General features: G+C 45.9%; 2 protein-coding genes across 2 annotated transcripts in view; one reads left to right on the forward strand and one right to left on the reverse strand.

Annotated features, from left to right (window-relative positions):
* The window catches only part of keap1 (kelch like ECH associated protein 1), a 30780-nt gene extending 28631 nt beyond the window's left edge, over positions 1 to 2149 (forward strand). The window contains exon 6 of the mRNA XM_003216399.4: positions 1213 to 2149. Within this exon, the coding sequence (XP_003216447.2) occupies positions 1213 to 1379 (167 nt within the window). The 3' untranslated portion in view covers positions 1380 to 2149. The remainder of the gene's footprint in view (positions 1 to 1212) is intronic.
* Positions 2147 to 14455, reverse strand: spc24 (SPC24 component of NDC80 kinetochore complex). The gene is made up of 6 exons (XM_062974144.1): positions 14259 to 14455; positions 12092 to 12274; positions 11534 to 11676; positions 3589 to 3680; positions 2489 to 2565; positions 2147 to 2402 (listed from the first exon to the last, which is right to left on the reverse strand). The coding sequence occupies exons 2-6, from the start codon at positions 12261 to 12263 to the stop codon at positions 2287 to 2289; spliced, it is 600 nt and encodes a 199-aa protein (XP_062830214.1). The 5' UTR covers positions 12264 to 12274; positions 14259 to 14455; the 3' UTR covers positions 2147 to 2286.
* Between the last annotated feature and the right edge of the window lie 255 nt (positions 14456 to 14710).

A 14710-nucleotide genomic window follows, 5' to 3' on the forward strand; every position in this document is an offset into this window, starting at 1 on the left:
ACACCCAGAGGAGGACGAGACATTATAGTTTGGGCCTTTGCTGCACAGCCATGAGGCAGTCTCATTGTATGTTTCTTAAGGAAGAATGAGTGATCTAGTCCAGTGTTGCTCAAAGCAGTGGTTCCAGCCATGATTCCAGGAAAGAAACACTTTAGTTATTGGGCACAAACATGGTGACTATCCTTGGTACATTTAGGGCAGTGGTTGGTCCCCAAGAACTAAAGTATGGTCCTAAAGTCCTAAACTAAAGTTGCAACGAGAGCGAGTGGTCTCGCAAAGCCCTCTGCCGGGGCAACGGGAATGTTGGGGAGAGGCCGACTACCTATGAAAGGCTTGACAACAAGCCTCCTGGCAGATGTTTCTCCTCCTGCCCCCCCCCTCCCCCAAGCGGAGCCGTTCCGTGTGACGCCTGGAAGCAGGGGTGCCTTGGTGTCTTCATTTTTAGGCCTGTTCCTGGAGTTATTTGGGGTGCTGATTCAGACCACATCAGCTCTAGATTATTAAATATGGTTTTCTGTGGGCGAGCAGATAGCAACTACTGGATGGCATGTTCTGTATCAGATACTAGAGCTGATGTGGTCTATCCAATGCAGTTTTCTGAATCAGCAACCCAAATAACCAAAGTGAATCTAAAGTTGACCAAAAACTGATTCGTAACCTTTTTGGTACTAATGTCAGAGAGTAGACCCTGATCAAAGGGGTCCCTAGTCCAAAAAAAGTCAGGAACCACTGATTTAGGGGATGGTAGAATTATACATTTTGTAGGACCACAATCATGGTACTGTAAACTGTATTTTGTCCCCAAAACCCCACTTACTGATAGGCAGCTGCTGGGGTAAACAAAGTCTGTCCATCAGGGAGTGGCTCTCTGATGTTGTTCCCTGCTCCTGTGAGTGATCTTAACATGAAAGCTAAAAGAATGACTCATGTCACAAATCACCCTCATGCTAGAGATTACTCACACAGGAATTTGGGGGGGGGGGGGGTGTTAATATCGGGCAGCCCGTCAATCCTAGTGGTTGCTTAATGCTAAGTGGGCTTAGGGGGACTTTCACAGTGCTATGCAGGGATCATGAATATGTACCTTGAAAAGCACTGAGCTAGTCCCATTCCATGCATGAGAACTTATGATTTGATTTGATTCCATCCCACCCTAGCTGAAACAGCATGGCCTATATCCCACTGTTAACTGTGTTTTTTCTCTCCCTGCAGGTGGCTATGATGGCCAGATTTTCCTGGACAGCGTTGAATGCTATGACCCCACCACCGATACTTGGACCGAGGTAACCCGCATGACGTCTGGCCGTAGTGGTGTGGGTGTGGCCATCACCATGGAGCCCTGTTGCAAGCAGACTGATGAGCAGAAGTGCAATTGCTGAAGGCAGCAAGAGCTGAACTGAGTTTCCCTTAAGGTGGAGGAAGACATTGGAGAGGATTCAGTATTATGACAGGCTAAGGCCTGTTCTGCCGCAATTAAGGAAATGTGCCAAGGACACAGGTGACAATTTAATGCCCAGTGAGTTAACTGTGGGAAAGAACAGCTATTCCATGCTTTAGGTATTGCTGATTTATTACTGCCTCTCCAACTTGGCCTAGCCAAGTTCTGAACTTACGCAATGAGGCAACCATGAAGAAACATGTCTTATGAGGGCTGCAGAAGAGGATTTAATCTTCATTTGCACACATCTCTTCCAATCCCTGTGGGTGAGGAATAATTTAAGAACTATTCTTTGCATGGATGGGTGGGAGTATCTTCTACATAGACCATTCCTTGCTCCTTTCAAGTTGTTTTGACAAACAGTCCCATTTTGGGTGTGCCCAATTTTTTTTCTGCACTCTGTCCCCACTGGGAAATTTGTCAAGGTGGGAAAACAAAATAACAGAGAAAGCTGACAGGTGCAGGAACTGTTGTGATTTGTTCTTCTGGGACTAATGACCTGCAGGTAAGCGAACACAGACCAACATACAGTCAAGGGCTCTATTGGGTCCTGGACTAAGCTGCTTTTGTATTAAGCCACGGGAAATGGCTCACCCTGCATTGATTTCTCTTTCTTACTCGTCAGTGGTGCAGCCTTCCAGCAGAAAACTGTTTTTTGGAATTCCTTCTCATACAAATAAAACACTTTTTTGTGGTTAGTACTAAAAATTATCTTCAGTCCGTGTATTTATTTAAATAAACATTTTGAGAGTACAGAAATCACATTGGGGAGGGGGGAGAGCTACTGCTCAAAACTTATCACTGTTGATAGGAACATCCACCATGTATTTGCTTCTGTTGCTCAGGGGCTACTTCTTTGACCAGGACGTATTCACCATACTCCACAAATAATCACTGATAAAACAACGGGAGTGTAGGGTGCTGTCAAGGTTGATAGGCTGGGCAATGTCAGGTCCATAATGGACTAAGTGCAAAAGAACAGTTAAGGTAATAAAAAAGTACGTAATGCCCCTCCCAGGAAAGACCTATTTGCCTATGGAGAAAGGATACTTCCTTTAATCATATTTGGCTCACAGGAGTAGTCCCAGTCAATGTGGCTGATCTGGTAATAAAGGTGTACAAGGTACCTGCAGGACATAATTGAGTATATGAGGTTATCTTAAGCTATAGCATGAAAAAAATAACTTTTCCCATTGTCTGCCTCAGAGATGTAACACGTCCAGAAATGTTGAAATTGTAGGTGAGGGAACATTTTTCAAGTTGTTTCTGACTTATGGCAACCCTAAAGTGACCCTATCATGAGGTTTTCTTGGCCAGATTTGTTTAGAGGGGTTTGCCTATGCCTTCATCCTCTTGGGCTGAGAGAGTGGGATTTGCCTAAGCTCACTCTGGATTTCCAGTGACTGGAACCATGGCCGCGAGTCATAGTACAATGCTCAAACCACTATATCCCATTGTCCCTACCAGCTACATAGTTTTTAGAAAATAAAGAGAGGGAAGTAAATCTAAAGAACATCTCCTCTGAAACATTTCTGTATCTCTCCTGTACCTGCCATCCTTCTTATAGTCTGACCTTCTCAGGAGAAAGAGGACTGGTTGTTTACAGGGTAATGTAAACATATTGAAATATGCATATAAGGCAAGTTGATACTATTTCCACCTCATTGCAGACACAAGTTTAGTCAGACAGTAACTCGCCATGGAATATATAGATAAGCTCACAGTAGAAGAGAAGTGTAACCTTTTACCTAATGGCTTGCTGTGAGTTTTTTGGGCTGCATGGCCATGTTCCAGAAGCATTCAACAACACACAAAAGTGCAAAGCTTAGAAAAGTTCAATTTTTGGGTTAACTTTAGAATCTTCCATGCTCTGACAATGGTAGTCCAAAAATATAACTTTCTCAAGTGCTGTAAAAATCTTCACCCAGAGGTGCCCCTCTCTCCTCTGCCTTATGTGTTAAGCTGCTAGCCTCTACACAAGTATAAATGGACCAAAAATGCCTTCTGGACCCACATGAACATGATCTATGCAAATGTCAAAAAGTTCCATGTGAAGAAGAAAGAATACATCATGCAAGAGCCAACTTTCCTTTGCCTGCTTCCTACTGGTTGGTCAGGGAGAAAAAGAGCAAGGGAAGACCTCTACTTACTTGGCTGATGTAGATGCGTCGACATTTTCAGCAGCTTTCCTCTCCTGCTGCCTGATTTCTTCTTTTAGTGCCTCCAGCTCTTTATTTAACTCTGTATGTCTTGTGAGTTAAGGACCAACAGAAACACTTGATTCCAATAAATTGACAGAGCATTTTGGACAATCGTGATCCAATGCCCTTTCACAGGCCCAGGCAAGATCGTACCGAAACAACTAATGGTAGGTGCAGGGTCTTCTCTACAGCCACCATCTCCTGAAACATATTCTGATGCACTGTCTACCCCTTTGTTATGATTGAGCCTCATGACTCTGTTACTGACAGACGTGGGCGTAAGACTCCTCGAGAGTCAGATACTCTCGAGGAGCGAGAAAGAAAAAGACTGCGAGACATTTTTGCAGCACCATCTGACGAGTCTTTTGAGGGGTTTACGGAGAGAATGGAGGAGGGGCTGGTTAGCTCGGAGGAGGATGAGATGGATTGGACTCGGGTAAGGGAGGAATTGGGTGCCACTGGTCATGATGGGATAGAAGATGAATGGGGACTTTCAGGATTAGACCCATGGCTTAGCTGGAGGGATGGGACGGGATCCACAGCTGGAGATGCTGTGGGGCGTAGTCAGAGGTGTTCCAGCTCTGATGAGGAAAGTGATGAGGAAACGCCCGGGTTAAGGAGGACAGCTGACAGTGATGAGGATTTGTAACTGGCATAAAATGGGGCTTGGGAGCAATTGCAAATTGCGTTGGGCAAGGTAATCTGGACAAACGCTTGGGATCTGTGTGGGACGCTTTCCTGAAGACTGGTGTGTTTTCCTGTGCTGAGACGCAAGTTGTTTTTGGAATTCAGGGTCAGACGGCGGGAGGAATTGTGTGGGCATTTGTTTGTGCAAACCTGTGCTTACTCTTATTAGCTTGACCTTCCGTCGTCTTCTTGACGGACGCCATCTCCTGCTTTGAAAACTCGGATTGAACTGACCACGGCTTGCCTTCCCCCTTCTGGACTTGGAAACTACAAACGTCTACTTCTGGCTTTGAACCACGGAAAGGAACTGGGTCTACTCTTCTGCTACAATCCTTGGCTGATCTGTTCGTGTTGGAAATCCTGTCTGCTGTGTGTGTGGGAGCGACGCAAGTTCCTCTAAGCACAGTGTTGGCAGCAGAGAGGAATCTGCTGCCAATTAGTTGCATTCTTTTGTATCTTGTGTTCCTCGGCTTTTGTTTTGTTTACCCTCAGGCTGAAGCAAGCAGTTTGTTTTTACCCAGATTAAACTTCGGTTTAATCCGGTTTATCTTTTGTACATTTTTTCCTTGTCCCTTTTTTGCTCCTAAAGGCTAAAATTGCCTGGCCTTTGTGTTTTACGGGCATTTTTGAGTTCTGTAATTAAATAAACTCTGTTATCTTGAACCTTGTGGCGTTCTGTCCTTGACAGATTGCCCAACGCCATTAAAAAGTTTATTGCAGCAATAAACCCGTCAGGAAGACGATGGATGAGTTAAGAGCCAAATTTGACCAATTACAAACGGCTTTTACCGTTAGCCAAGCTGCTCATGCTGTGAAAGGACATGTTTTGACTCCTGAACGCTTTGATGGGACCAGGTGCAAGTTGCTAACCTTTTTGGCACAAGTGGAGCTTTATTTTTCCCAGCTCAGTGCTCATGCTTTTCCTACAGACACTAGCAAGGTGGCATTTATTTTGAGTTTGTTGACCGGTCCCGCAGGACAATGGGCCACTAATTTAATTTTGGGAAATGACCCAGTCAAAGACAATTTGGATAATTTCAAAAAGTTATTAATTGACACTTTTGGGGATCCTCTCCGCACGGAGAATGCTGGGTGGGCTCTGTATCGGTTGAAACAGGGAAAGGGGACTGTTTTGGATTACTTAAATAAGTTTAACTTGTATCGCCACCAGCTGGATTGGGGGGAAAATGCATTCATGCTTTTATTTACTGCCGGGTTAAGTGATATGCTCCAGGATGAATTAGCACGCTTGGAGCCGGCTGAAAATTGGGATGCCTTAGTAGCTAAGGTGCTGCGTTTAGACGCAAGGTTCGAGGCTCGTAGACACTCGAAAGCAATGTGTGCGCCACCCATGCATATTACCAGGGCACCTGTGGTGATGGGGGAAGAGCCTATGGAGCTTGGGGTCTTTAAAAAGCTGTCTACAGAGGAAAAGAGCCGTAGGAGGCAGCTGGGTTTGTGTTTGTACTGTGGGAATGCGGGGCATTTTGCCAAAACCTGTAATGTGAAACCTTCCCAGCTTTCGGGAAAAGGCCAGCCCTAGTGCGACGTGAGTCCAACGCACTAGGGCTCCTCAAGCAGTCAACTGAGGGGAGGAAGCATGTTTTCATATCCATTACATTATCTGTTGGGGGAAGGGAACTTGTTTCCACTTTGGCACTGCTGGACTCAGGGGCTACGGTCTCTTATGTAGATATTGAGTTTGCTAGGAAGCATGGCATTCCTAGAGTGCGCAAAGCATGCGACGTGTGGGTGGAAGGAGCAGATGGGAGACTGCTGGAGACTGGGGTGGTTAACCATGAAACCTCAGCAGTAATGTGGGAGGTGCAGGGAGTAACGGGAACGTTTGTGTGGGATATTACGAGCTTGCCTAGATATGACGTGATCCTGGGGATGGATTGGCTAGCTGTAGTAAATCCACAAGTAGATTGGGCGACACGTAAAGTAACCTTAAAGAGGCAGGACTGTTGCATTCTGAATGTTACTCAATCTGATATGGAGGGAGTGCCTGCTGAGTATGGGGAGTTCTCTGATGTGTTTTGTAAAAGAGAAGCGGACAAATTACCACCGCACAGGCCATATGATTGCGCCATCAAGTTAGCAGAAGGTGCGAAATTGCCAGCAGGAAGGCTGTATGCCTTGACTGTACCGGAAAGGCAAGCTTTGCGGGAGTTTCTAGATGAAAATTTAGCCAAGGGGTTTATTCGCCCATCTAGTTCACCAACTGCGGCACCAGTATTTTTTGTAGCCAAAAAGACTGGGGAACTTAGGCTGGTCTGCGACTATCGGATCCTAAACAAATACACCATTCGGGATAGGTACCCGCTACCTTTAATCTCGGAACTATTATCAAGGGTGCAAGGGGCTAAGGTCTTTACCAAGCTTGACCTGCGGGGGGCATATAACTTAATCCGTATACGGGAAGGGGATGAATGGAAGACGGCATTTAACACGTGTTTCGGATGCCACGAGTTCCGAGTCATGCCTTTCGGACTTTGCAATGCTCCCGCGGTCTTCCAGAGGTTCATGAACGATGTGTTCAGGGACCTAATTGACCAATTTTTAGTGATTTATTTGGATGATATCTTGATTTTTTCTAAGGACGAGAAAGAACATCGTCAACATGTCAAGCAGGTTCTGCACCATCTGCGGGCTAATGGGCTTTTCGCCAAGGCTTCCAAGTGCGTCTTTCATGTGCCTGAAGTGGAGTTCCTAGGTCATGTAGTGTCAGGTAGGGAACTTAAAATGGACCCACATAAGGTTGACGCCGTCAACTCATGGCAGGAACTTAAGACTAAGAAGGATGTACAAAGGTTCTTAGGTTTCGCTAACTACTACCGGGAGTTTATTCCGAACTTTGCAAAGCTCACGGTACCTTTGACGCAGCTCCTGCGTAAGAAACAGCCATTTGTGTGGGGGCGGGAAGCTCACGATGCGTTTCTACAACTTAAGTCTAGTTTTCAATCGGATAACATACTAACACATCCTGATGTTGACAAACCGTTCGTGGTAGAAGCGGACGCTTCTAGCTACGCGTTGGGGGCTGTATTGTCTCAGAAGGATTCCTCAGGGACCTTGCGTCCCTGTGGATTTTACTCGCGGCAACTAACACCCTTCGAGCAGAACTATACCATATGGGAGAAGGAGTTGTTGGCGATTAAGGTGGCGTTTGAGGTGTGGCGGCACTGGCTTGAAGGGGCACGGCACCAGATCGTGGTCAGATCTGATCACAAGAACTTAGAGCACTTGCAAACAGCAAAGAAGTTAAACCAGCGTCAAATTCGATGGGCTTTGTTTTTCTCCAGGTTTAACTTCAAGGTGCAGTTCGTGGAGGGGAAGGCAAACTTGCGGGCCGATGCTTTATCCCGCAAGCCGGAGTTTAAGACCAATGAGCAGGTAGTATGTCAGACCATCTTGCCTACTGCCTCTCTATGTGTTGTAGACAATGAGCTCGGGTTACATGACCAGATCCTTGAGGCTCAGAGGGATGATGTGTGGACCCAGGAACAACTGATGTTGCTATCAGCAGGTAACCGTACAATACTGCCGCATCTACAGGATCAAGACGGAGTATTGGTACGCAGGGGGCAGGTTTACGTACCAGTGGGGGCCCTCAGGTTGGAGGTGATTAGAGCCCACCATGACGAACCCATGGCTGGGCACTTTGGCAGGTTCAAGACCGTACAGCTTATCACCAGGAGCTACTGGTGGCCAAAGATGCGGCAAGACATTTTGCGCTTTTGTGACAGCTGCGCTGTTTGCCAGCAGAGTAAGACGCCTGTTGGGCGCCCTAGAGGGTTGTTGTCGTCTCTACCTGTTCCAGAGAGGCCATGGCAAATCATTTCCATGGATTTTATTTCGGATTTACCTAAGTCTGGGGGTTATACTTGTATTTGGGTGGTGGTGGATTTATTTAGCAAACTGGCTCATTTTATTCCTTGTTCAACCATTCCGGCGGCCCCTACGTTGGCCTTACTATTTACTAAGCACATCTATCGTTTGCACGGAGCACCCGAGGTGATTATTTCAGATAGGGCTCCGCAATTTGTGTCACGCTTTTGGAAACACTTCCATGAGTGCTTGGGGACTAAGTTAAACGTTTCTTCAGCCTTTCATCCGCAAACGGATGGACAGTCGGAACGGGTTAATGGGCTCTTAGAGCAGTATCTGCGTTGTTTTTGTTTAGATCAACCCACGGCTTGGGTGAAGTGGTTACCGGTGGCGGAATTCGCTTACAACAATGCGGTGCACACGTCTAGTCAGCATACGCCATTTGAGCTAACTTATGGTTTTCACCCACGGGGAGGTGTGGCGCCGTCGACCAATGTGGTCTCTTCGGACCCTGTGTACCGCTCTTCGGAAATGGCTGCATTGCATGATGTTGCCCGTCGCTTACTGTTGGAAGCTAAGGCAACGCAGAAGACTCAGGCTGACCGCCACAGGCAGGCAGGGGAGGAGTTGGAAGAAGGGGATTTGGTGTGGTTATCTTCCAAACATATTAAACAGGCTGGGGGAAAGTTTGCGCCTCGGTATTTGGGTCCCTTTCCTATCGTTAAAAAGGTTTCTTCTGTTGCGTTTCGTTTGCGTTTACCGTCTAGTTTAAAGGTCCATCCAGTCTTTCATCGTTCGCTGTTGAAACTTGATACCTCTAGTCGTCGTGGTGCTATAGCGGAGGGTATCACTGCCACTTCTCCGCCATCGGGGGAGGAGGCCTTTGTGAGAGGGGATAGTGTTATGATTGAGCCTCATGGCTCTGTTACTGACAGACGTGGGCGTAAGACTCCTCGAGAGTCAGATACTCTCGAGGAGCGAGAAAGAAAAAGACTGCGAGACATTTTTGCAGCACCATCTGACGAGTCTTTTGAGGGGTTTACGGAGAGAATGGAGGAGGGGCTGGTTAGCTCGGAGGAGGATGAGATGGATTGGACTCGGGTAAGGGAGGAATTGGGTGCCACTGGTCATGATGGGATAGAAGATGAATGGGGACTTTCAGGATTAGACCCATGGCTTAGCTGGAGGGATGGGACGGGATCCACAGCTGGAGATGCTGTGGGGCGTAGTCAGAGGTGTTCCAGCTCTGATGAGGAAAGTGATGAGGAAACGCCCGGGTTAAGGAGGACAGCTGACAGTGATGAGGATTTGTAACTGGCATAAAATGGGGCTTGGGAGCAATTGCAAATTGCGTTGGGCAAGGTAATCTGGACAAACGCTTGGGATCTGTGTGGGACGCTTTCCTGAAGACTGGTGTGTTTTCCTGTGCTGAGACGTAAGTTGTTTTTGGAATTCAGGGTCAGACGGCGGGAGGAATTGTGTGGGCATTTGTTTGTGCAAACCTGTGCTTACTCTTATTAGCTTGACCTTCCGTCGTCTTCTTGACGGACGCCATCTCCTGCTTTGAAAACTCGGATTGAACTGACCACGGCTTGCCTTCCCCCTTCTGGACTTGGAAACTACAAACGTCTACTTCTGGCTTTGAACCACGGAAAGGAACTGGGTCTACTCTTCTGCTACAATCCTTGGCTGATCTGTTCGTGTTGGAAATCCTGTCTGCTGTGTGTGTGGGAGCGACGCAAGTTCCTCTAAGCACAGTGTTGGCAGCAGAGAGGAATCTGCTGCCAATTAGTTGCATTCTTTTGTATCTTGTGTTCCTCGGCTTTTGTTTTGTTTACCCTCAGGCTGAAGCAAGCAGTTTGTTTTTACCCAGATTAAACTTCGGTTTAATCCGGTTTATCTTTTGTACATTTTTTCCTTGTCCCTTTTTTGCTCCTAAAGGCTAAAATTGCCTGGCCTTTGTGTTTTACGGGCATTTTTGAGTTCTGTAATTAAATAAACTCTGTTATCTTGAACCTTGTGGCGTTCTGTCCTTGACACCTTTCCAACCCAGCATATTAGAAATCTAAACCAAATACAAGATATGAAATCTAAGAGCTGTTCAGCAGTGGAATATTCTGCATCAGAACATAATGAGGTTTTCCCTGAAAGTTTTTAAGCAGAGGCTGGATGACCATCTGTCAGGAGTGCTTTGATTGTGTGTTCCTGCGTGGCAGTATGCGCTTAAACAAGATGGTCCTTGGGGTCTTTTCCAACTCTTTTCCATACTGTGCAAATGAATTAGAAAAAACCCAGATTACTCAGTTCTACGTGGGACCACCAATAACTAATTCTTCAAAGAATTCATTCAGAGATGGGAAACTGAGACCAACTAAGATGATGTAGGACTACAAGTTCCATCACTAGGAGCAAATGGGATTGCAGACCAGCAAGATTGGAAGAGCCTCAGGTGACCACCCCTCAATCAGTTGTGGAAGTAAACTAGAAAGTTCAAGAATCTGCTTGACTCAGTTCTATCTCAGGGTAAGTGATGGCAAATGGACCTAAATGCCTTAAGGTACCAAAGGCCCACCATGGTGATATTTCAGAAATAAAATCTAGCAAAACCTGCATATTATTTGCCTAAGACAATCCTATGAAATCGAAGGAACATACACAAGTGATGGCAAAACATCAGAACAGATTAATCAGCAAGATTGTTCCTTTGAATAAAAGCCAGAACAAATTCACTGTAGCTCTGACATAAAGGTCACCAACTGCCACAGTGATGGGTATATATTTTGAACTGCTATATAAAGAGAAAATCTGTATAAAGAATTGCTCCATTAAGGCCAGTATTGTCTGTGTTTCCCCACATGATAGTATTTCCCAGTCAAGCTCCCCAGGATCCCTTTTTACCAGCAGAAATCTAGTACAAAACATGGGACCTTATGTGTTTAAAATATCAGCTTCACACAGAAATCTAGTCCTTTCCATTAAAGGAGGATAGAAAAAGAAGCCCAGGCACCTGTGAAAACAATCACAATTTTTGCTTCCTTGTTCTGGAAAGGCTAATAACAAGAGGAATAATCAAAGATCAATAGTCAAAACCATATAAATGAAAGATGCCTTGGATGTCCTAATTTAGAAGGGAAAATCTTGGGGTGGCAAAAGTGAATCCTATTTGAGTGATCCAACCATTAAAGCCTTCAGACTAATTCACCTAGAACTGCTAGATGCAAGTACCATCCCTACCATACCAAAATAGCACTGGGGAATTGAAATTTTGCCCTACCAGTTACCAAAGAGCCCCACTACCATGATGTAATAAACAGAGAGGCTGGACTCCCACCAGGAAAAGCTTTGATTTGGTATCAGATAGACACATGGAAGGATATTTGATGCTGGTTCTCAGTGTCGCATCCTTGTTTTGCTGACACAATTCATCTTCAATTTTCTTCAGCTTTTGGAGACTTGCATTCAGTTCTTGCTCCCTTTCATGAAGTTTTTGGGCGGCCGCCTCCTCAGCAGCTATGAGATCTGCAGGGAACAACTGAATCAAGTTGTTATCAAGGTGTGTTTTGGTGGGGTTTTTTGGGGGGGGGGCGGGGGGGTTGTATTTCATCCATTACGCCAAGTCAGCAAATCCCGTCATGCATGGGGGCTTCATTCAAGGTGCTGACCATGACTTGTAAAGCCCTAAAGCAGGGGAGAGCAACTGTGTGGGGGCAAGGCATCACTTCCCTTGCTGAGACACAAAAATGGGTGCCCTCCCCACTCCCAGCAAGACCAAATACCCCTAAGTCCTGCCTCATTAATTTCTGATCAATGACACCAACTAAGTTCCTCAATGGTTTATGGGCGTAGGATATATCTATTAACTAGGTTCTCCCATTTAGGAGACAAGTCTGCCTAAAGGCCCTGTATATTGCTGATTTCTAAGTGTGTGCTGTACCTTTGATAAGCTGTTTTGTCGTCTTCTGAGTATTCAGGAGTTTGTCAAACATCTTCTCCTGTTTGGGGAGGTTGTCCTTCAGCTTCTCCGTCCCCTTGTTTTCTGCCATCAGTTTCAGCAGCTCATTGCTCAACTGTTCCATGTCTGGTATTTGCTCTCTGAGGCCAGCCATTACAGGTTGATCTGCCAAAGTTAGAGGAGGAGGATTTGAACCAGTTTGGGGGCTTCTTTCTTACACAGTCATCAACAGTTACCAGGAGATAACTGTTGGTGACTGTCCAGGCTCCAGCCTCATCCCAGTAATATTCAGGGCATTCCCCAAGAAGGCAGTTTATAGACCTGCAGCCCACTGAATCTAGATCATACAGGCCATAGCAGCTTGCTTTACCACTTCTAATGGTCCCCAGCCCCCGGTGGCGTAGTGGATTAAAGCCTTGTGGCTTGAAGATTGGGTTGCTGATCTGAAGGCTGCCAGGTTCGAATCCCACCCGGGGAGAGCGCAGATGAGCTCCCTCTATCAGCTCCAGCTCCATGCGGGGACATGAGAGAAGCCTCTCACAAGGATGATAAAACATCAAAAACATCAGGGCGTCCCCTGGGCAACGTCCTTGCAGACGGCCAATTCTCTCACACCAGAAGCGACTTACAGTTTCTCAAGTTGCTCCTGACACGAAAAAAAAGGTCCCCAGCAGGGGCAGCCAAATCAAAACAACCTCACTTTTATAAAACAAACAAAAAACAGCATGGAATCAAAGCCTGACACAAGATTTCCTTCAGACTTGCCTGTACATGGGAACTTAAATACTAGTTTACATGCAATGTAGTATAATTTACTTAGAATGAGAATGTGAATACATGCAGCCATGTATCTCTTCCTTTTACAACGAGGGCAATATTCTAGATTGCAAGGTGTTGGGTTTTATTATGTCCCAATCTGGTCAAGAGTCATTGCGGCAAGGGTAACAATTGAGGCAGTGTATTAGGGACAAATGTCTGTTTTTAGCCTCTTGCAGGTTGCAGCATCTTGCTTTGAGTCTCCTTTAAGAAATTAAAATGGGAAATAATACAGTAGAGTCTCGCTTATCCAACATTTGCTTATCCAACGTTCTGGATTATCCAACACATTTTTGTAGTCAATGTTTTCAATACATCGTGATATTTTGGTGCTAAATTCGTAAATACATTAATTACTACATAGCATTACTGCGTATTGAACTACTTTTTCTGTCAAATTTGTTGTATAACATGATGTTTGGGTGCTTCATTTGTAAAATCATAACCTAATTTGATGTTTAATAGGTTTTTCCTTGATCCCCCCTTATTATCCAACATATTCACTTAACCAACATTCTGCCAGCCCGTTTATGTTGGATAAGTGAGACTCTACTGTAATAATAATAGGTACGTTTCCCCATTCCAGGCAGACTCCAAAAGGGGGCTTAGGCAGAAAAAGACAATTCTTTTTAATGGGGGGGGGGTTGTTTGAAGGAGGAAATCCATTTCCCACATTTTTGCTGGTTATCCCCCCCACACACACACACTTCTCATGTTATAAACAATGGTTGTTTCCACGACCACTGGGATTTATAGTTAGCCTGCAATCAATGAGAACTCTGAACCCACCAAAGATGGAATTGGACCAAAGTTGACACACAGAGCCCCCATGACTAGCAAAAAATACTGGAGGTCTTTCCGGGAAATTCACTTGCATTTGGGGGAGTTGTAGTTCACCTACATCCAGAGAGCACTGTGAACCCAAACACCGATGGATGTGAACCAAACTTGGCACACATACCGGATATGCCGAAATTTGATTACTGGGGTTTTTTGGGGGGAACTGCCCTTCCTTTCTGGGAGTTGTAGTTCACTCACAACCAGGGAAACTGTGGCCTCCACCAATGATGGACTTGGCACACAGAACCCCCATGACTAACTTAACCTACTGGAGGCGTTTGAGGGGACTGACTCACCATAGTGGGAATTGTAGTTTACCCAACAGCGAGGGGGTAAACTACAGAACCCCACCGATGACGCATATAGAGCAAACTTGCTCAACATAACAAACTTTAAGTACTGCCGGGGTTAACCTGGCATGGAGGTGGACAGCACGCACTCTGCACATGTTCTAGAGCACCCTTATACCTTGAGGAACTAAGCTTTCGCCTACCAGACCGAGTTCCGAAGCGGAAATCTCCCTCACTTCTCCCTGCCGGGCAGCCCTTCTTCCAACCCTCCTCCAAACACCGCTTCCCCCCAACAATGAGGATTCCAACGAGGCGCCACTGAAATCCGCAGCCTGATTGGGCGCTCCGAGGCTTCCTAGCCGCTGATTGGTCGGTAAGCGTCACGTGGCAGCCGACTGAACGGCGCGCGCCAACTCTTTGCCCTCATTTGCCGCTCTTCCCAACCATAGAGGTATGAAGCTTAGGGTTCATTACGTTTATTCGTGTCGAAAGCATAAATAACTAACCACAGATAAAATAAAGAGAGCACAATTTTAGATCAAAAAGGGGCAACAGCGACCTCCTTGGCTGTAAAAGGTAAATGTCAAGGTTTCCCCTGACGTTAAGTCCAGTCATGTCTGACTCTGGGGGTTGGTGCTCATCTCCATTTCTAAGC

Source organism: Anolis carolinensis, chromosome 2 (assembly GCF_035594765.1).
Source record: "Anolis carolinensis isolate JA03-04 chromosome 2, rAnoCar3.1.pri, whole genome shotgun sequence".
Lineage (NCBI taxonomy): Eukaryota > Metazoa > Chordata > Lepidosauria > Squamata > Dactyloidae > Anolis > Anolis carolinensis.